The sequence below is a fragment of the Oncorhynchus gorbuscha genome, unplaced genomic scaffold (genome assembly GCF_021184085.1).
Source record: "Oncorhynchus gorbuscha isolate QuinsamMale2020 ecotype Even-year unplaced genomic scaffold, OgorEven_v1.0 Un_scaffold_428, whole genome shotgun sequence".
In the NCBI taxonomy this organism is placed as follows: Eukaryota; Metazoa; Chordata; class Actinopteri; order Salmoniformes; family Salmonidae; genus Oncorhynchus; species Oncorhynchus gorbuscha.
In genome coordinates, this window is record NW_025745273.1 from 717,437 (window position 1) to 738,169 (window position 20,733).

Below are 20,733 nucleotides of genomic sequence, written 5' to 3' on the forward strand. Positions count from 1 at the left end.
ATAGACATAGTCTGTTCATTATATACATCTACATGATGTATTGTTACACCAATGTTGGAGCAGTATAGACCTAGTCTGTTCATTTTATACAGTGGGGCAGAAAAGTATTTAGTCAGCCACCAATTGTGCAAGTTCTCCCACTTACAAATATGAGAGAGGCCTGTAATTTTCATCATATGTACACTTACGGCGTTGTGAGTCTTTCAGGCGATGCTGCCAGCGTGACGTATAATCTAGTGGACGGTTCTTCAGAAACAGCTCGTTAACCACCTCTGTAGCTTGTTAGCCAACATAGCCGAAATATTCAAGCTATTTATACGCTTTCGATGTATATTAGCTACTGTGTTTTAGACACACTTCTGTCGTATCTACTTGTTAACCTATTTAATTTAATATTTCATTATTTTGTATTAGTCAGCTATAGTAGCTGGCTGGTTAAGTTAGCACTAGCCTTGTCGCTAATGGTAGCTAGCTAACATCCCCGAACATGAGCTCCCTAAACTACTCCCCTCCTGTTAAAGAAGAGGAGGTCTGCTGTATGGAGAAAGAAGCTTTGGGGCTGAACATTGTCTTGAAAGAGGAGAAGGAAGAGGAGGATGTCACAGTAAAACAAGTAGAGGGTGAGGCTGTTACAGTGAAGGAAGAAGAGAAAGACGTGTTCAGAGTGAAGGGGGAGGAGGATGTTACTGTGAAAGAAGAGGAGGATGTTACTCTGAAAGAAGAGGAGGAAGAGTATGCCGTTTTCGGAGTGAAGAAGGAAGGAGAGATTACTGTCACATTGAAAGCTGAAGTGGTAGAGATAGGAGATCTGAGTAACACCAGTAAGTACCGCCTTAAATGTGTTTTTAACGTTGGATATTCGGAGTTGGCTCGTCAATACCTCTTCAACGAAGGGCCCTAGGATGATGACTGATATGTCTAGAATCAGACGATGTAGAGAGAAAGCTACCCCTTGTTTTCTCCGTTCTGTTTCCAAAAAGTGACTTAACATATATATTTGAGAAGGGTCTATCTGCTGACCGCAGACTGGGGGCACGACATGTAGTGATTTTCGTGTAGTGCTGATTTACGACACACCGTGTCCCCCCAATAGTGCCATGCAAGAGTTGGGTTGGCTACACCAACGATTATGGATATACTGACAAGACGTCTCTCCACCCGAACACGGGGAGTCGTTGTCCACAAAGCGGCACTGCGGGTCCTTTAGCTCCCGCCTACCATTTCTTTGGATTGGTGGATTCATCTTATTATTCTAATCTATTGTTTATATTCTATGAGGGTTGTTGATGTCAACCGCCTGTATTCAATGGAGAGAAATGCTAAGCTACTAGCCTCATGGCATGAATATGCATCTGCAGACAACTCCTATAGTGTTTTATTAGAACACACCATTCTTACAAGTCCACCTGATAGAGGTGACAGAGGTGACAGAGATGAACACACCGTTCTATACAATCCACCTGGTAGAGGTTAATATCTGACAGAGATTAAAATCTCTCTTATAAATTTAGGAAGAGGGGGAGTCTAAAGCTGCAACAACTAGGATTGTGCCTTTTGGCTTCTGGACAACTAAATAATGTTGATATGAAAACCAATAGAACAGTAGAGAAATGGCATAGTGGTGGGTCTAATAGAACAGGAGAGAAATGGCATAGTGGTGGGTCTAATAGAACAGGAGAGAAATTACATAGTGGTGGGTCTAATAGAACAGGAGAGAAATGACATAGTGGTGGGTCTAATAGAACAGGAGAGAAATGACATAGTGGTGGGTCTAATAGAACAGGAGAGAAATGACATAGTGGTGGGTCTAATAGAACAGGAGAGAAATGACATAGTGGTGGGTCTAATAGAACAGGAGAGAAATGGCATAGTGGTGGGTCTAATAGAACAGGAGAGAAATGACATAGTGGTGGGTCCAATAGAACAGGAGAGAAATGGCATAGTGGTGGGTCTAATAGAACAGGAGAGAAATGACATAGTGGTGGGTCCAATAGAACAGGATAGAAATGACCATAGTGGTGGGTCCAACAGGTAAATAAATTGAAATAAATTTGCCCAAATTATATAATTACCCCAAAGAAAGGATTGCCAAATAATTTTCCCAATATGAATGAGACCCCTTTCACCAGTTGGCTATGCCTCACTCCAATGACGGAGTGAGAAACGGAATGAGAAATATTTTAAGGTTAGGTTATATCAAGTGTAATTTTGAAATTTAATTTTGATTTGTAAGACACCTTGAAGTATCAACAAAAAATATTTACAAATTATTTTGTCAAAAAAGTATTTGTCCATATACTGCTTGTAATGAATTTCCTCCTCTTCTTCCGAAGAGGAGAGGCAAAACGGATCAGAGGACCAATACGCGGCGTGGTAAGTGTCCATGGTTCTTTTTAATACGTTAAGGTACACATGAAACACTGACTACAAAAAAACAATAAATGTGAAAACTCAAAACAGTCCTATCTGGTGCAATCACAGAGATAGGAACAATCATCCACAAACACACAGTGAAACCCAGGCTACCTAAGTATGATTCTCAATCAGAGACAACTAATGACACCTGCCTCTGATTGAGAACCATACTAGGCCGAAACATAGAAATTCCCAAAACCTAGAAAAACAAACATAGACTGCCCACCCAACTCACGCCCTGACCATACTAACTAAATACAAAACACAGGAAATAAAGGTCAGAACGTGACACTGCTGTAACACATTGGATAACATTCACAATGTGGAACAACAGTAACCATAGTAACACATTGGATAACATTCACAACATGGAAAAACAATAACCATAGTAACACATTGGACAACATTCACAACATGGAACAACAATAACCATAGTAACACATTGGACAACATTCACAACATGGAACTACAATAACCATAGTAACACATTGGACAACATTCACAACATGGAACAACAATAACCATAGTAACACATTGGACAACATTCACAACATGGAACGACAATAACCATAGTAACATTGTTGCCCAAAAAATATTTAAAGGAAATTTGTTCTGAGGTGTCTGTCCTGTATCTGAGAGATATAATAACATATATATATATATATATATATATATATATATATATATATATACACACACACTGCTCAATACAATAAAGGCAACACTTAAACAATACAGTCACTCCAAGTCAATCACACTTCTGTGAAATCAAACTGTCCACTTAGGAAGCAACACTGATTGACAAGAAATTTCACATGCTGTTGTGCAAATGGAATAGACAACAGGTTGAAATTATTAGCAATTAGCAAGACACCCCCAATAAAGGAGTGGTTCTGCAGACCGCTTCTCAGTTCCTATGCTTCCTGGCTGATGTTTTGGTCACTTTTGAATGCTGGCGGTGCTTTCACTCTAGTGGTAGCATGAGACGGAGTCTACAACCCACACAAGTGGCTCAGGTAGTGCAGCTCATCCAGGATGGCTCATCAATGCGAGCTGTTGTCATGTTTTGTCATTTATTATCTTGTCTTGTCCCTGTGCTTCCCATTCTATTCGTTTCCCTCTGCTGGTCTTATTAGGTTCTTTCCCTCTTTCTATCCCTCTCTCTCCCCCTCCCTCTCTCACTCTCTCGCTCTCTCTTCTCTCTATCGTTCCGTTCCTGCTCCCAGCTGTTCCTATTCCCCTAATCAATCATTTAGTCTTCCCACACCTGTTCCCGATCCTTTCCCCTGATTAGAGTCCCTATTTCTTCCTTTGTGTTCCGTTCCTGTCCTGTCGGTTCCTTGTCTAGAATTCACCGTGCTGTGTTTGTGTATCGCCCTGTCGTGTCGTGTTTTCCTCAGATGCTGCGTGGTGAGCAGGTGTCTGAGTCTGTCTGGTTCAAGTGCCTTCCCGAGGCAACCTGCTGTTCACCTGCTGTTCAAGATCGAGTCTCCAGTTTGTCCTCGTCATTTCGAGTGAAAGTTGTGTTTTTTGTTTGTATTTACTTTACTGGATTAAAGACTCTGTTTTCGCCAAGTCGCTTTTGGGTCCTCTTTCACCTGCATGACAGAAGGAACCGACCAAGGAATGGACCCAGCGACTTCAGACGCTCGTTACACTGCCGTCGAGATCCAAGGAGCCATGCTCGGCAGACACGAGCAGGAATTGTCTGCTGCTCGCCATGCCGTGGAGAACCTGGCCGCTCAGGTTTCCGACCTCTCTGGACAGTTCCAGAGTCTACGTCTCGTGCCACCTGTTACTTCCTGGCCTGCCGAGCCTCCAGAACCTAGGGTTAATAACCCACCTTGCTACTCCGGGCAGCCCACTGAGTGCCGCTCCTTTCTCACGCAGTGTGAGATTGTGTTCTCTCTCCAACCCAACACATACTCTAGAGAGAGAGCTCGGGTTGCTTACGTCATTTCACTCCTTACTGGCCGGGCTCGAGAATGGGGCACAGCTATCTGGGAGGCAAGGGCTGATTGCTCTAACAAGTTCCAGAACTTTAAAGAGGAGATGATTCGGGTTTTTGACCGTTCAGTTTTTGGTAGGGAGGCTTCTAGGGCCCTGGCTTCCTTATGCCAAGGTGAACGGTCCATAACGGATTATTCTATTGAGTTTCGCACTCTTGCTGCCTCTAGTGAGTGGAACGAGCCGGTGCTGCTCGCTCGTTTTCTGGAGGGACTCCACGCAGTGGTTAAGGATGAGATTCTCTCCCGGGAGGTTCCTTCAGATGTGGACTCTTTGATTGCTCTCGCCATCCGCATAGAACGACGGGTAGATCTTCGTCACCGGGCTCGTGGAAGAGAGCTCGCATCAACGGTGTTTCCCTGCTCCGCATCGCAACCATCTCCCTCCTCTGGCTCAGAGTCTGAGCCCATGCAGCTGGGAGGGATTCGCATCTCGACTAAGGAGAGGGAACGGAGGATCACCAACCGCCTGTGCCTCTATTGCGGAGTTGCTGGACATTTTGTTAATTCATGTCCAGTAAAAGCCAGAGCTCATCTGTAAGCGGAGGGCTACAGGTGAGCGCAACTACTCAAGTCTCTCCATCAAAATCCTGTACTACTTTGTCGGTCCATCTACGCTGGACCGGTTCGGGTGCTACATGTAGTGCCTTGATAGACTCTGGGGCTGAGGGTTGTTTCATGGACGAAGCATGGGTTCGGAAACATGACATTCCTTTCAGAGAGTTAGAGAAGCCTACGCCCATGTTCGCCTTAGATGGTAGTCATCTTCCCAGTATCAGATTTGAGACACTACCTTTAACCCTCACAGTATCTGGTAACCACAGTGAGACTATTTCTTTTTTGATTTTTCGTTCACCGTTTACACCTGTTGTTTTGGGTCATCCCTGGCTAGTATGTCATAATCCTTCTATTAATTGGTCTAGTAATTCTATCCTATCCTGGAACGTTTCTTGTCATGTGAAGTGTTTAATGTCTGCCATCCCTCCCATTTCTTCTGTCCCTACTTCTCAGGAGGAACCTGGCGATTTGACAGGAGTGCCGGAGGAATATCATGATCTGCGCACGGTCTTCAGTCGGTCCCGAGCCAACTCCCTTCCTCCTCACCGGTCGTATGATTGTAGTATTGATCTCCTTCCGGGGACCACTCCTCCTCGGGGTAGACTATACTCTCTGTCGGCTCCCGAACGTAAGGCTCTCGAGGATTATTTGTCTGTGTCTCTTGACGCCGGTACCATAGTGCCTTCTTCCTCTCCGGCCGGGGCGGGGTTCTTTTTGTTAAGAAGAAGGACGGTACTCTGCGCCCCTGCGTGGATTATCGAGGGCTGAATGACATAACGGTTAAGAATCGTTATCCGCTTCCCCTTATGTCATCAGCCTTCGAGATTCTGCAGGGAGCCAGGTGCTTTACTAAGTTGGACCTTCGTAACGCTTACCATCTCGTGCGCATCAGAGAGGGGGACGAGTGGAAAACGGCGTTTAACACTCCGTTAGGGCATTTTGAGTACCGGGTTCTGCCGTTTGGTCTCGCCAATGCGCCAGCTGTTTTTCAGGCATTAGTTAATGATGTTCTGAGAGACATGCTGAACATCTTTGTTTTTGTCTATCTTGACGATATCCTGATTTTTTCTCCGTCACTCGAGATTCATGTTCAGCACGTTCGACGTGTTCTACAGCGCCTTTTAGAGAATTGTCTCTACGTAAAGTCTGAGAAGTGCTCTTTTCATGTCTCCTCCGTTACTTTTCTCGGTTCCGTTATTTCCGCTGAAGGCATTCAGATGGATTCCGCTAAGGTCCAAGCTGTCAGTGATTGGCCCGTTCCAAGGTCACGTGTCGAGTTGCAGCGCTTTTTAGGTTTCGCTAATTTCTATCGGCGTTTCATTCGTAATTTCGGTCAAGTTGCTGCCCCTCTCACAGCTCTTACTTCTGTCAAGACGTGTTTTAAGTGGTCCGGTTCCGCCCAGGGAGCTTTTGATCTTCTAAAAGAACGTTTTACGTCCGCTCCTATCCTCGTTACTCCTGACGTCACTAGACAATTCATTGTCGAGGTTGACGCTTCAGAGGTAGGCGTGGGAGCCATTCTATCCCAGCGCTTCCAGTCTGACGATAAGGTTCATCCTTGCGCTTATTTTTCTCATCGCCTGTCGCCATCTGAGCGCAACTATGATGTGGGTAACCGTGAACTGCTCGCCATCCGCTTAGCCCTAGGCGAATGGCGACAGTGGTTGGAGGGGCGACCGTTCCTTTTGTCGTTTGGACAGACCATAAGAACCTTGAGTACATCCGTTCTGCCAAACGACTTAATGCCCGTCAAGCTCGTTGGGCGTTGTTTTTCGCTCGTTTCGAGTTTGTGATTTCTTACCGTCCGGGTAGCAAGAACACCAAGCCTGATGCCTTATCCCGTCTGTTTAGTTCTTCTGTGGCTTCTACTGATCCCGAGGGGATTCTTCCTTATGGGCGTGTTGTCGGGTTAACAGTCTGGGGAATTGAAAGACAGGTTAAGCAAGCACTCACGCACACTGCGTCGCCGCGCGCTTGTCCTAGTAACCTCCTTTTCGTTCCTGTTTCCACTCGTCTGGCTGTTCTTCAGTGGGCTCACTCTGCCAAGTTAGCTGGTCATCCCGGTGTTCGAGGCACTCTTGCGTCTATTCGCCAGCGCTTTTGGTGGCCGACTCAGGAGCGTGACACGCGCCGTTTCGTGGCTGCTTGTTCGGACTGCGCGCAGACTAAGTCGGGTAACTCTCCTCCTGCCGGTCGTCTCAGACCGCTCCCCATTCCTTCTCGACCATGGTCTCACATCGCCCTAGACTTCATTACCGGTCTGCCTTTGTCTGCGGGGAAGACTGTGATTCTTACGGTTGTCGATAGGTTCTCTAAGGCGGCACATTTCATTCCCCTCGCTAAACTTCCTTCCGCTAAGGAGACGGCACAAATCATTATCGAGAATGTATTCAGAATTCATGGCCTCCCGTTAGACGCCGTTTCAGACAGAGGCCCGCAATTCACGTCACAGTTTTGGAGGGAGTTCTGTCGTTTGATTGGTGCGTCCGTCAGTCTCTCTTCCGGGTTTCATCCCCAGTCTAACGGTCAAGCAGAGAGGGCCAATCAGACGATTGGTCGCATACTACGCAGCCTTTCTTTCAGAAACCCTGCGTCTTGGGCAGAACAGCTCCCCTGGGCAGAATACGCTCACAATTCGCTTCCTTCGTCTGCTACCGGGTTATCTCCGTTTCAGAGTAGTCTGGGTTACCAGCCTCCTCTGTTCTCATCCCAGCTTGCCGAGTCCAGCGTTCCCTCCGCTCAAGCGTTTGTCCAACGTTGTGAGCGCACCTGGAGGAGGGTGAGGTCTGCACTTTGCCGTTACAGGGCACAGACTGTGAGAGCCGCCAATAAACGCAGGATTAAGAGTCCAAGGTATTGTTACCAATTTGTAAGTCGCTCTGGATAAGAGCGTCTGCTAAATGACTTAAATGTAATGTAAATGTTGCGGCCAGAGAGTGTGGCTTTCCACTCGCAACCTTCCTCTTACGACAGCTTCTCGTAAGTTGACTCCGCGGTTCATTGGTCCGTTCCGTGTCTCCCAGGTCGTCAATCCTGTCGCTGTGCGACTGCTTCTTCCGCGACATCTTCGTCGCGTCCATCCTGTCTTCCATGTCTCCTGTGTCAAGCCCTTTCTTCGCACCCCCGTTCGTCTTCCCTCCCCCCCTCCCGTCCTTGTCGAGAGCGCACCTATTTACAAGGTACATAAGATCATGGACATGCGTTCTCGGGGACGGGGTCACCAATACTTAGTGGATTGGGAGGGTTACGGTCCTGAGGAGAGGAGTTGGGTTCCGTCTCGGGACGTGCTGGACCGTTCACTCATTGATGATTTCCTCCGTTGCCGCCAGGATTCCTCCTCGAGTGCGCCAGGAGGCGCTCGGTGAGTGGGGGGTACTGTCATGTTTTGTCATTTATTATCTTGTCTTGTCCCTGTGCTTCCCATTCTATTCGTTTCCCTCTGCTGGTCTTATTAGGTTCTTTCCCTCTTTCTATCCCTCTCTCTCCCCCTCCCTCTCTCACTCTCTCGCTCTCTCTTCTCTCTATCGTTCCGTTCCTGCTCCCAGCTGTTCCTATTCCCCTAATCAATCATTTAGTCTTCCCACACCTGTTCCCGATCCTTTCCCCTGATTAGAGTCCCTATTTCTTCCTTTGTGTTCCGTTCCTGTCCTGTCGGTTCCTTGTCTAGAATTCACCGTGCTGTGTTTGTGTATCGCCCTGTCGTGTCGTGTTTTCCTCAGATGCTGCGTGGTGAGCAGGTGTCTGAGTCTGTCTGGTTCAAGTGCCTTCCCGAGGCAACCTGCTGTTCACCTGCTGTTCAAGATCGAGTCTCCAGTTTGTCCTCGTCATTTCGAGTGAAAGTTGTGTTTTTTGTTTGTATTTACTTTACTGGATTAAAGACTCTGTTTTCGCCAAGTCGCTTTTGGGTCCTCTTTCACCTGCATGACAGCTGTGGCAAGAAGGTTTGCTGTGTCTGTCAGCGTAGTGTCCAGAGCATGGAGGCGCTACCAGGAGACAGGCCAGTACATAGGGAGACGTGGAGGAGGCCGTAGGAGGGCAACAACCCAGCAGCAGGACCGGTACCTCCGCCTTTGAGCAAGGAGGAGCAAGAGGAGCACTGCCAGAGCCCTGCAAAAGGACCTCCGGCAGGCCACAAATGTGCATGTTTCTGTTCAAACGGTCAGAAACAGACTTCATGGGGGTGGTATGAGGGCCCGACGTCCACAGGTGGGGGTTGTGCTTTCAGCCCAAAACCGTGCAGGACGTTTTCCATTTGCCAGAGGACACCAAGATTGGCAAATTCGCCACTGGCGCCCAGTGCTCTTCACAGATGAAAGCAGGTTCACACTGAGCACATGTGACAGACATGACAGTCTGGAGACGCCGTGGAGAACGATCTTCTGCCTGCAACATCCATCAGGGTTGCCTAGTGGTTAGAGCGTTGGACTAGTAACCGGAAGGTTGCAAGTTGAAATCCCCGAGCTGACAAGGTACAAATCTGTCGTTCTGCCCCTGAACAGGCAGTTAATTAACCCACTGTTCCGAGGCCGTCATTGAAAATGAGAATTTGTTCTTAACTGACTTGCCTAGTTAAGTAAGGGTAATATATATATATATATACACAATACCTCATAATAAAAAGCGAAATAGGTTTTTAGAAAAAATGCTACATTTATTATAAGAAAAAACTTTATTATTTATTATTTAATTATTTAATATGATTATGTACATAAGTATTCAAACCTTTTTACTATGAGACTCGAAATTGAGCTCAGGTGTATACTGTTTCCATTGATCATCGTTGAGATGTTTCTACAACTTGATTGGAGTCCACCTGTGGTAAATTCAATTGATTGGACATGATTTGGAAAGGCACACACCTGTCTGGCTACCACAGCATTCTGAAGCGATACACCACCCCATCTGGTTTGCGCTTAGTGGGACTATCATTTGTTTCTCAGCAGGACAATGTCCCAACACAGGCTGTGTAAGGGCTATTTGACCAAAAAGGAGAGTGATGGAGTGCTGCATCAGAAGACGTGGCCTACCACAATCACCCGACCTCAACCCAATTGAGATGGTTTGGGATGAGTTGGACCCCAGAGTGATGAAATAAGCAGCCAACAAGTGCTCAGCATATATGGGAACTCTTTCAAGACTGTTGGAAAAGCATTCCAGGTGAAGTTGGTTGAGAGAATGCCAAGAGTGTGCAAAGCTGTCATCAAGGCAAAGGGTGGGTACTTTGACGAATCTAAAATATATTTAGATTTGTTTACCACTTTTTGGGTTACATGATTCCATATGTGTGGTTTCATGGTTTTCATGTCTTCACTATTATTCTACAATGTAAAAAATAGTAAATGGAAAGAGAACCCTTGGAATGAGTAGGTGTGTCAACCTTTGACTGGTACTGTATATCTCATGAATATTTTTACATTCAGTTACAAAAAGTCACTTTCTTACCACTTCTTCCATAGTCAAACATGTAAGGAAAGCTTTTTTTAAATCAAAAGGGATGCTGTCAAAAATGTATTGAATTCAAATGGATTTACCCAGTCTACAAAACACTACAGCCACTCTGTGATGACCAGTTCTGCTCTTTTATTGAGGGATCTAGTCTAGATTAAACCTCCATAGGAAGACAGTTTTATCATGTGGAGGTTTCATTCAGGTCTCTGTTTAACGAGATACTCTGTTTGTCTTTGGCAGGAGAGAAACCAGACTCTCACTCTGACAGCAGGAAGAGTCCTTCAGGGGAACCAGACCCAGAGACGACCAAACCAGCGAGGCAACAGCACTGCCCCCACTGTGAAAATAGTTTTTGCTGGTTAAGGAACCTAAAACTGCATGAGAGGACACACACAGGAGAAAAGCCTATCCAATGTTCCCAGTGTGATAAGAGTTCTACCATGTTAACTAACCTGAAAATGCATGAGAGAATACACAGAGGAGAAAAGCATTTTCTGCTCCCAGTGTAAAAATAAAAATAAAAATTAAATTAAATTTAAAAAAGTAAAAAATGTTCAGGAATGGATGGGAGAACTTTCCAGAAGGACAACCATCTCTGCAGCACTCCACCAATCAGGCCTTTGTCGTAGAGTGGCCAGATGACTCCAAAGGATTTGAATTTGTTAAAAGTCCATTTTGATCCAGAAATACTAAACCATGATTTAGATTTATTGCCCCTGAACAGGCAGTTAACCCACTGTTCCTAGGCCATCATTGAAAATAGGAATTTGTTCTTAACTGACTTGCCTATTAAAATAAAGGTAAAATAAAATAAAAAAATATGCCTCTGGGATCAAAATGATCCATGTCAGAAGTATGGTTCAATGCAAATGTGTAGTGGGTGTAAAGTTTGTTTTTTATTTTCTCACTCATTAAAAACGAATCAATCAACACATGCTTCTCTTTGAACGACTTAATATAATATTACACTTTCATGAAATAAATGAAAAATAAAACGTTTGGTTCCTCAACTGCATTGCTCACTCCAGTCAGCAGATGGCGATGTGCGTCTTTTAGGTTCAGGCGACGCTGCCAGTGTGACGTATAATCTAGTAGACGGGACGCTCCTTCAACAACAACACCTCGGTAGCTTTCTAGCAAACATAGCTACGACATTCACGTTCTTTACACTGTTTTGGTGTATATTAGTCGCTGTGTATTAAACACACTTCTGTCGTATGTACTTGTTGGCCCATTTAATTATATATGTACGTTGTTTGTCAGCTAGCTGGTTTGCTAAGTTAGCTTAGAACTAAGCTAGTCGCTAATGCTAGCTAGCTAACATCCCCGACCATGAGTTCACTAAGCTACTCTCCTCCTGATAAAGAAGAGGCGGTCTGCTGGACGGAGAAAGAAGCTCTTGTCAAAGAGGAGGAGGAAGAGGTGGATGTTACAATACAAAAACAAGTAGAGGGTGAGGCTGTTACAGTGAAAGAAGAGGAAGATGTTTCAGTGAAAGAAGAGGAAGACGCGTTCAGAGTGAAAGATGAGGATGTTACAGTAAAAGAAGAGGAGCATTCCGTTTTTGGAGTGAAGAATGAAGGGGAGATGACTGTCACATCGAAAAAGGAGGAGGAAGAGGAAACTGGATATCTGAGCCCGGTTTCCCAAACGCATATTAAGCCATTCAATGGTTCTTACGATGAACGGGCCCTGATTAACACAAGTAAGTACTGTCTTAAAACACAAGCACAAACTCTGCAGTTGTTGAACTGATGTGTGGTGATGTGTGCTACATCAATGTTTAAATGTTTTATTATTTATTTCTAGACATTGATTATTGAAGAATATAACACATGGCTCATGAGCTTAGTTTAACTGTTGTACCCCATCAGAACCCAGAATAAGCTTTTTTTATTCCAATGTTTAGAACCAATGTAAACCAACACTATGTAGCCTTAACATGGTTAAAACTATAATGATATCATGGATGTTCAGTCCTTGCATCCATAGGTCTGTCTAGGAATTTGAAAATAGTTACATTTATTTCTCCAACCCCATCATCTTATTACCAAAACAGTGTTTGAACTGCAGATTGGTTGATTGATTGATGTGTTTTTTTAAACCGCAACAAAATGGCTGCCTTGAGACTTGGTTTGGTAAACAGCTGAGGGATGGGGCTGGAGAAATGTAACCACTCTCAAATTCATAGAGAAAGCTATTGTATCAACCGTAACCCAAAACCTAGCGACCTCGTCCAGAAGTTTAGACATCTTGGCGTAACAGTTAAAAGGTGTTGGCTTGACAGTCACTGGACCCAGGTTTGAGTTAAGCTCAGGGCTACTCCCTGAATTCACTACACTGTGAATACAAGGACTGGCCATGGATTTGGAGTTACACTCAAATTAAAGTGGAAAACCACACTACAGGCTGATCCAACTTTGATGTAATGTCCTTAAAACATGTCAAAATGAGGCTCAGTAGTGTGTGTGGCCTCCACGTGCCTGTATGACTTCCCTACAACACCTGGGCATGGTCCTGATGAGGTGGTGGATGGTCTCCTGAGGTATCTCCTCCCAGACCTGGACTAAAGCATCCGCCAACTTCTGGACAGTCTGTGGTGTTGGTGGATGGAGCGAGACATGATGTCCCAGATGTGCTCAATTGGATTCAGGTCTGGGGAACGAGCGGGCCAGTCCATAGCATCAATGCCTTCCTCTTGCAGGAACTACTGACACACTCCAGCCACATGAGGTCTAGCTACCTCTGTCAGTCAGGCTACCTCTGGCGAGCACATGGAGGGCTGTGCGGCCCCCCAAAGAAATGCCACCCCACCATGACTGACCCACCGCCAAACCGGTCATGCTGGAGGATGTTGCAGGCAGCAGAATGTTCTCCGTGTCTCCAGACTGTCATGTCTGTCACATGTGCTCAGTGTGAACCTGCTTTCATATGTGAAGAGCACAGGGCGCCAGTGGCGAATTTGCCAATCTTGGTGTTCTCTGGCAATCTTGGTGTTCTCACAACCCCCACCTGTGGACATCGGGCCCTCATACCACCCTCATGGAGTCTGTTTCTGACCGTTTGAGCAGACATATGTACATTTGTGGCCTGCTGGAGGTAATTTTGCAGGGCTCTGGCAGTGCTCCTCCTGCTCCTTGCACAAAGGCGGAGGTAGCAGTCCTGCTGCTGGGTTGTTGCCCTCCTATGGCCTCATCCACGTCTCCTGATGTACTGGCCTGTCTCCTGGTAGTGCCTCCATGCTCTGGACATTACGCTGACGGACACAGCAAACCTTCTTGCCACAGCTCGCATTGATGTGCCATCCTGGATGAGCTGCACCACCTGAGCCACTTGTGTGGGTTGTATAGACTCCGTTTCATGCTACCGCTAGAGTAAAAGCACCGCCTGCATTCAAGAGTGACCAAAACATCAGCCAGGAAGCATAGGAACTGAGAAGTGGTCTGTGGTCACCACCTGCAGAACCACTCCTTTATTGGGGGTGTCTTGCTAATTGCATATCATTTCCACCTGTTGTCTATTCCATTTGCACAACAGCATGTGACATTTATTGTCAATCAGTGTTGCTTCCTAAGTGGACAGTTTGATTTCACAGAAGTGTGATTGACTTGGAGTGACTGTGTTGTTTAAGTGTTCCCTTTATTTTTTTTGAGCAGTGTAGTTTAACCAGATTGAGGCTATATAGTATATTCTAGAATTCATCCATTATGTCATAATGATAGTTTAACCAGGTTTATAGGCTATATAGTATAATCTATAATTGCCGGTGTAGATTTCCTGTGGGGGTCAAATTATTAGAGCTGTTGATAAGTCATTGTATAATATTCAGCATTTTTTTTCATGCCATTACATCAATATAGCCTAACCAGAAGGAGAAACAAACTCTTCCCGATCCACCTCCTCCTGCTGTCCTTCATAAATTCTGATGTTGCTGGTAATAGGCTACACAAGCAACCTGCATTTGGAGTGCAAATTTATCTTACCATTTCTACTGATCTGGTGCCAGATATGATTTTCACATGTTCATTTTACTGGAACAGTTTCATTTAATTTAGAATAGTATCTCAAAATCATTGTCTGTGATTAAACTACATTCTATCTAAATGAAAATTGTACAAATCTAAAAGTCACTTTTATTGCCATTGCCAACTATGTAAAAAATAGCCTACATAAAGCCAACAGATAAAAACATTGCAAATACATTTCCTATAAATCACATGGTCTGTCAATAACGAACTTGAAACATTGTGTAAAATATTCTGGGCCCTCAGTTTCCCCTGCCTTTGAGTTATCCACCGACACAGCTGTAGGCTATTTGTGAAAGGGATAAGAAGTAATCAGGTATTTTATGACATTTCCACTGGATCGGCGCATTACGTTTTTCCCTTTTATGCCGGGTGGTTATCGAAAGGGCGAGAGCTGGAAATATTTTTCAAATACTTTGAGGAGTTATTCTCATTTGCAATTGATTTTGATTAGACTTTGTTTACTTGCTGTTTTGAGGTGAAAAAAATGTGCTTTGAGAAGCTCCACAACTCATTAGTGGTGGTGTGTTAAGACAATCAGAAATACTATCAGACATCCCCAAATGGGCTCATTTATAGGCCTACATTTGTGTGCAGGCCAGGTAGATTAGTCCTACTTCAGTCGTGCGTCCTTACTCAACCCATTGACAGGAGTGTTTCAAACAAAAGATAATGAATACGTTTACATAACTGACTCATCTTGCGGAGTCAGGTCTGGGTGGTCTGCCATGTGCCGTTTCATTTAGTGTCCGTTTGGGTCGGCTGGGGAATGATTTTATTTCCCCATAGTATGTTACCTCAAGTTGACCGACTGAAAGCCAACTTTGACTATAATTGGAGCGTAACTTTGACTATAATTACTGTTCCCTGAAGGAGGGATACGAGGTACAACACCTGTTTGACCTCGCCCCTTCCTGGGTCGGTAAAGAGCGATATTAAATTGAATATGACCTAAGGCTCGTATTTCTGTGTTTATTATAATTAAGTCTATGATTTGATATTTGATAGAGCAGTCTGACTGAGTGGTGGTAGGCAGCAGCAGGCTCGTAAGCATTCATTCAAACAGCACTTTCCTGTGTTTGTCAGCAGCTCTTCGCAATGCTTGATGCACAGCTCTGTTTATGACTTCAAGACTATCAACTCCCAAGATTAGGCTGGCAATACTATCGTGCCTATAAGAACATCCAATAGTCAAAGGTATATGAAATACAAATAGTAAAGAGAGAAATAGTCCTATAATAACTTCAACTTAAAACTTCGTACCTGGGAATATTGAAGAGTCATGTTACAAAGAACCACCAGCTTTCATATGTTCTCATGTTCTGAGCAAGGAACTTAAACCTTAGCATTTTTACATGGCTCATATTGCATTTTTACTTTCTTCTCCAACACTGTTTTTGCATGATTTAAAACAAATGGAACATGTTTCATTATTTATTTGAGACTACATTTATTTTATTGATGTATTCTATTAAGTTAAAATAAGTGTTCATTCAGTATTGTTATAATTGTCATTATTACATATATATATATATATATATAATCTTCTGATTTAATTGGTATCGGCTTTTTCTGGTCCTCCAATAATCGGTATTGGCGTTGAAAAATCATAATCGGTCGACCTCTACTATGTTACTGTTTGTTCAACACCTAGTGTACAAACCCTAATTGTCAGGCTGATAGAAAAGCAAGCCAAAGAGCATTTTACTGGTTGAAGTGTTTTTTAAAAGTATAAAGCAGTTGATTTGCGACAATAACACAAACATATTAAGCAGTAGATTCAAGCGAGCCTTACAATTATAATCCAGAAGTAATGTGAAGTGCTCTCATAAGCAACCTGTAAATGGAGGCTAATTGTTGCTGTCAGCCTATGAGAACACCCCTGAGTTTTTCCCCACGGTGGTGAATTAGTGAATAGACACGAGCTTAATGTGAGTTTCCTTCACTAGCACTCCTGATTTTGCACTGATGGTGGGCTGTAATATTCAGAATACAGTGAAAAATTCAAATCTTCACTCACCATTTTTTTCCCCAGGCAGATATACTACATCCTCATTAGCAGTGAGGACTTTCTGCAATCAAATTGTGTGCACATTGACCTCGTGGCTCAATTTTAGCAAACACAGAAATGGGCCTTTATTGGGACCAAAAGTTGTCTGGCAAATTGCTTAGGATTTCAACAACTTTGGTAATTTAGTTCTAGTCACCACTAATGTGAAAACAAGACGAAATATGACTCGTTGCTAACTTTACTGTCTTAATTGTCAAATTTAACAGATGTCAATTGTTGTACAACTTCATGGGTATGCTCTGGGCATCACATTGTATCTCAAATAAACAATGGATTTCTGCTGTTGTGGGCCTTTAACCATCTCACTTTGTCATTCACATAGGAGAGAGCGGTGACTATCGTGCATCTTCTGGGGATCCTCAACAACAACATGATGCTGACGAGGCAGAGAAAAGTCTATCCAGATCAGGACTCCTCAAGAAACACCAGCAGAGACCCACAGGGAAGAAATCTTACTGCAAATCGACATCAGAACTTAAAATACACCAGTGTGTACACAATGGAGAGACATCTCACTGCAGCTCTGACTGTGGGAAAAGAGTCACCTCTTCAGTAGACCTTAAAATACACCAGAGAACACACACGGTAGAGAAATCTTATGTCTGTGATCAATGTGGGAAGAGTTTTACTGAGTCACGCATCCTGAAATCACACCAGAGAACACACACGGGAGAGAAATCTTATGGCTGTGATCAATGCGGGAAGAGATTTACTCAACCAGACAGCCTGATAGTGCACCAGAGAATACACACAGGAGAGAAACCTTACAGCTGTTATCAATGTGGGAAGAGTTTTACAACATCAAGCCATCTAATTGTACACCAGAGAACACACACAGGAGAGAAACCTTATGGCTGTGATGAATGTGGGAAGAAATTTACTGCGTCAAACGCCTTGACAGTGCACCAGAGAGTACACACAGGAGAGAAACCGTATAGCTGTAGTCAATGTGGGAAGAGTTTTACTCAACCAGACAGCCTGATAGTGCACCAAAGAATACACACAGGAGAGAAACCTTATATATGTTATCAATGTGGGAAGAGTTGTACTACATCTAGCCATTTAATTGTACACCAGAGAACACACACAGGAGAGAAAGCTTTTACCTGTGATCAATGTGGGAAGAGTTTTGGTACATCTAGCCATCTAATTGTACACCATAGAACCCACACAGGAGAGAAACCTTATAGCTGTGGTCAATGTGGGAAGAGTTTTGGTCAATCTGGTCATCTGACAGTGCACCAGAGAAGACACACAGGAGAGAAACCTTATAGCTGTGGTCAATGTGGGAAGAGTTTTGGTCAATCTGGACATCTGACAGTGCACCAGAGAAGACACACAGGAGAGAAACCTTATAGCTGTGGTCAATGTGGGAAGAGTTTTGGTACATCTAGCTATCTGACTATACACCAGAGAACACATACAGGGGAGAAACTTTATAGCTGTGATCAATGTGACAAGAAATTCTCTGATAAAAGACATCTGATCAAACATCAGAAAATACATACATGAAGGAATTGTTTCATGATATCAATTAAATATCCCACCGAGCAAAATGTAATTGAAAAGAAGACTATGCTCAAAGTCCAATATTCTTTCGATGGTAGTTGAAAATATGTATTTTCGGGTCGTTGTTTTTCAATGACTTGAAAGCAACTTCATTTCAAAGTACTTGCAGCCTATACACATGGACGCAGTATAATACATTGGTTTATAATCAATTTTATTAACAATCTTACATCACTCCAGTATTTATTGACAACATTCAAGTGCTAATTGTCTTTATTCCACTACTGAAGAAGCATGTTTTATTATTCCATGCCTCACCATTAAGTTAATTATTGCCACTACATATTAACAAAGGGGTGTACATTTGGTTTTGATATTTCATATTTACAATTCATGTAACATTTAGTAATAATTATTTATGCAACCAAATGACAATGTTTGGGTACAATTATATTGACATTGTTACCCTGCTTTCGTAATGTCAGGGTTAATTCTCAGATGTGCCAACCCAAATCTACTAGATGAACATTGGGGACTGGACCCCAATCCAACAACATGCCTATTGAGTGAACCCTGAAAAGAGAGAGAAGCTACACAGTGAGGTGGGAAGTTACTACGGATATCGCAGGAGTTTCCTCTTGAAATCAGACATGTCCGTGGTAAGGACAACTTGGTTGCTGATTGTCTCAAGGGTTGGCAGTCAAAAATATTTGTATTGTGCATTTAACCAGTGTGTTACCATGGATCACAATTTATTTTGACACGCTTTTCCGTGTTGGAGAGGAGTTTTATCTCTTATTCTTTTCTGTATTTTTTTGGAAACTGCACTGTTGGTTAGGGGCTCGTAAATAAGAGTTCCAGTGTTGTATCCGGCGCATGTGACTAATACAATTAGATCTGAGTTTAGTTTGGGCTAGAAGCTAGTGAGTTTTAGGATTCTATGGAAAGAAAAAGGATAAAAAAATTATATGATTGTATATTATTATTTAGAAATACGTGTTTTTTCTTGTTTTCAATTGTTGACAGCCAGTTGACACTATGTTTATATTGTAGAAGGTGAAGCGTTGTAGTTGATTATAATGAGAAATGGAAGTTGTTTTTTGTTGGTGGTGAGCAAACGTGTCCAACAAAAATATAGGATATATTGGTTGTCTTACACCTTCCCCTTTTACATGCTTTGGTTTTTCCTTTTATATGTTGAGGTTAGACGTTAGAGCGTAGGAAAGGGAGATACCAAGTCATTCATTTTAATGCAATCAAATGAAATGTGTCTTCGGTGCCCTGATTGGTGTCACCTTGTTAGTCAGTATGTGTTACATTGTCCTGGCTTGTCCAGCTCATTAGTGGGAAGCTGTTTCACCTGAGCTGGTCCAGGTTCTATTTAAGAGTGTCTGGCCCAGTGCTCCAGTTGTCTTGATAGATGTGGAGAATCAACACCTTTAGTTGTGCCACCGTTTTGGTTTGTATCCTGTCTTAAAGTTTGTGTGTTTTTCTTTTATTTGCCTCTTGGGCAGATTTAGTGAGTCTCATGGTGTTTGTCTTTTAGGTCCCAGTTGTTGTTACTAGTCAACTTTCAGTGGACACTGTGAGTGTCTTTCAGAACCCCTTATATTTGGGGGTTGGATATTGCATCCAAATTAATATTTTAATCAATTGCATTCCCTCATTAGTTGTTAATTTGTCAGTCTTCTATTTTTTATCCTCATGTTTGTGTACTAAATATGTATATTCATAGTTTTTTTATTTGTTTTTTTCCCATTGTGTTGTATCCTGTCTGAAAAGTGCTGTATAAATAAAGCTTGATTTGAATGAACAATCAACAGACTCTTGGTCCATCTTAGTATGAAAAACAGTATCACTTTTCCAGCCTGCTGAAGGCGAGGTGGAGTGGTAAAACACCACCCCCGGCTGTACCAGGGTCTTGAGGTGGTCTCCCACAGCTCTACTCATTTGAAAAAAGAGTAGCGCAATTGAGGATCATATTTTATTTTCAGACAAAGATGATTTTAAATGGATTTAATTCAATAATATGATTATATTGACACATAAAGACCTGAATGTGTTGATTGATTAGTGCAAATAAAAAAGGTTTACTACGGCACATTTAAGGCAGTTTCATTAAGTCATACTAAATATAAATAAGTAGCTAGCTACTGTAGGTTTATACTGCTCCAACATGGTGTAACAATACATCATGCAGATGTATATAATGAACAGACTAGGTCTATACTGCTCCTACATTGTGGTACAATACATCATGTAGATGTATATAATGAACAGACTAGGTCTATACTGCTCCTACATGGTGTAACAATACATCATATGGGACTTTAAGGCAATGCTGTTGTTCCACTGGTGAGTAAAAACTCATGCGTCCTACAATTGAACCTGTCTGGAAATAAAATATATGTTTACTCAACTGCGTTACCCACTCCAGTCAGCAGATGGCAGTGTGCAACTTTAAGGCAATGCTGCTAGTGTGAAGTATAATCTAGTGGACAGAAAGCTTCCTTCAACAGCAGCAACAGTTAGTCAGCTACCTCGGAAGCTTCCTTGACAAAATAGACGAACCGATAAAGCTCTTTAGACCCTTTAGTTTATATTATCCACTGTGTTTTAAAACCACTTCTGTCGTCTAGTCAGTTATCCGTATTAATTTCATATTTACGGTGTTGTTGTTATTCGTCAACTAGCGGGCTGG

General features: G+C 43.2%; 2 protein-coding genes across 3 annotated transcripts; both read left to right on the top strand.

Moving 5' to 3' along the window:
* The first annotated feature begins 232 nt into the window (after nucleotides 1–232).
* Nucleotides 233–11,354, top strand: LOC124018183 (zinc finger protein 771-like). Of its 2 annotated transcripts, XM_046333447.1 has the most exons (3): nucleotides 233–821; nucleotides 2,334–2,373; nucleotides 10,668–11,354. In XM_046333447.1, exons 1-3 carry the CDS (start codon nucleotides 488–490, stop codon nucleotides 10,690–10,692), a joined length of 399 nt encoding a protein of 132 aa, XP_046189403.1. In that variant the 5' UTR covers nucleotides 233–487; the 3' UTR covers nucleotides 10,693–11,354. The 2 variants fall into 2 exon arrangements, with proteins under 2 accessions (XP_046189403.1, XP_046189402.1); XM_046333446.1 differs by lacking the exon at nucleotides 2,334–2,373.
* A 176-nt stretch (nucleotides 11,355–11,530) lies between these two features.
* On the top strand, nucleotides 11,531–19,846 carry LOC124018181 (zinc finger protein 2 homolog). The gene is made up of 2 exons (XM_046333445.1): nucleotides 11,531–12,132; nucleotides 16,846–19,846. Exons 1-2 carry the CDS (start codon nucleotides 11,760–11,762, stop codon nucleotides 18,033–18,035), a joined length of 1,563 nt encoding a protein of 520 aa, XP_046189401.1. The 5' UTR covers nucleotides 11,531–11,759; the 3' UTR covers nucleotides 18,036–19,846.
* The last annotated feature ends 887 nt before the right edge of the window (nucleotides 19,847–20,733 follow it).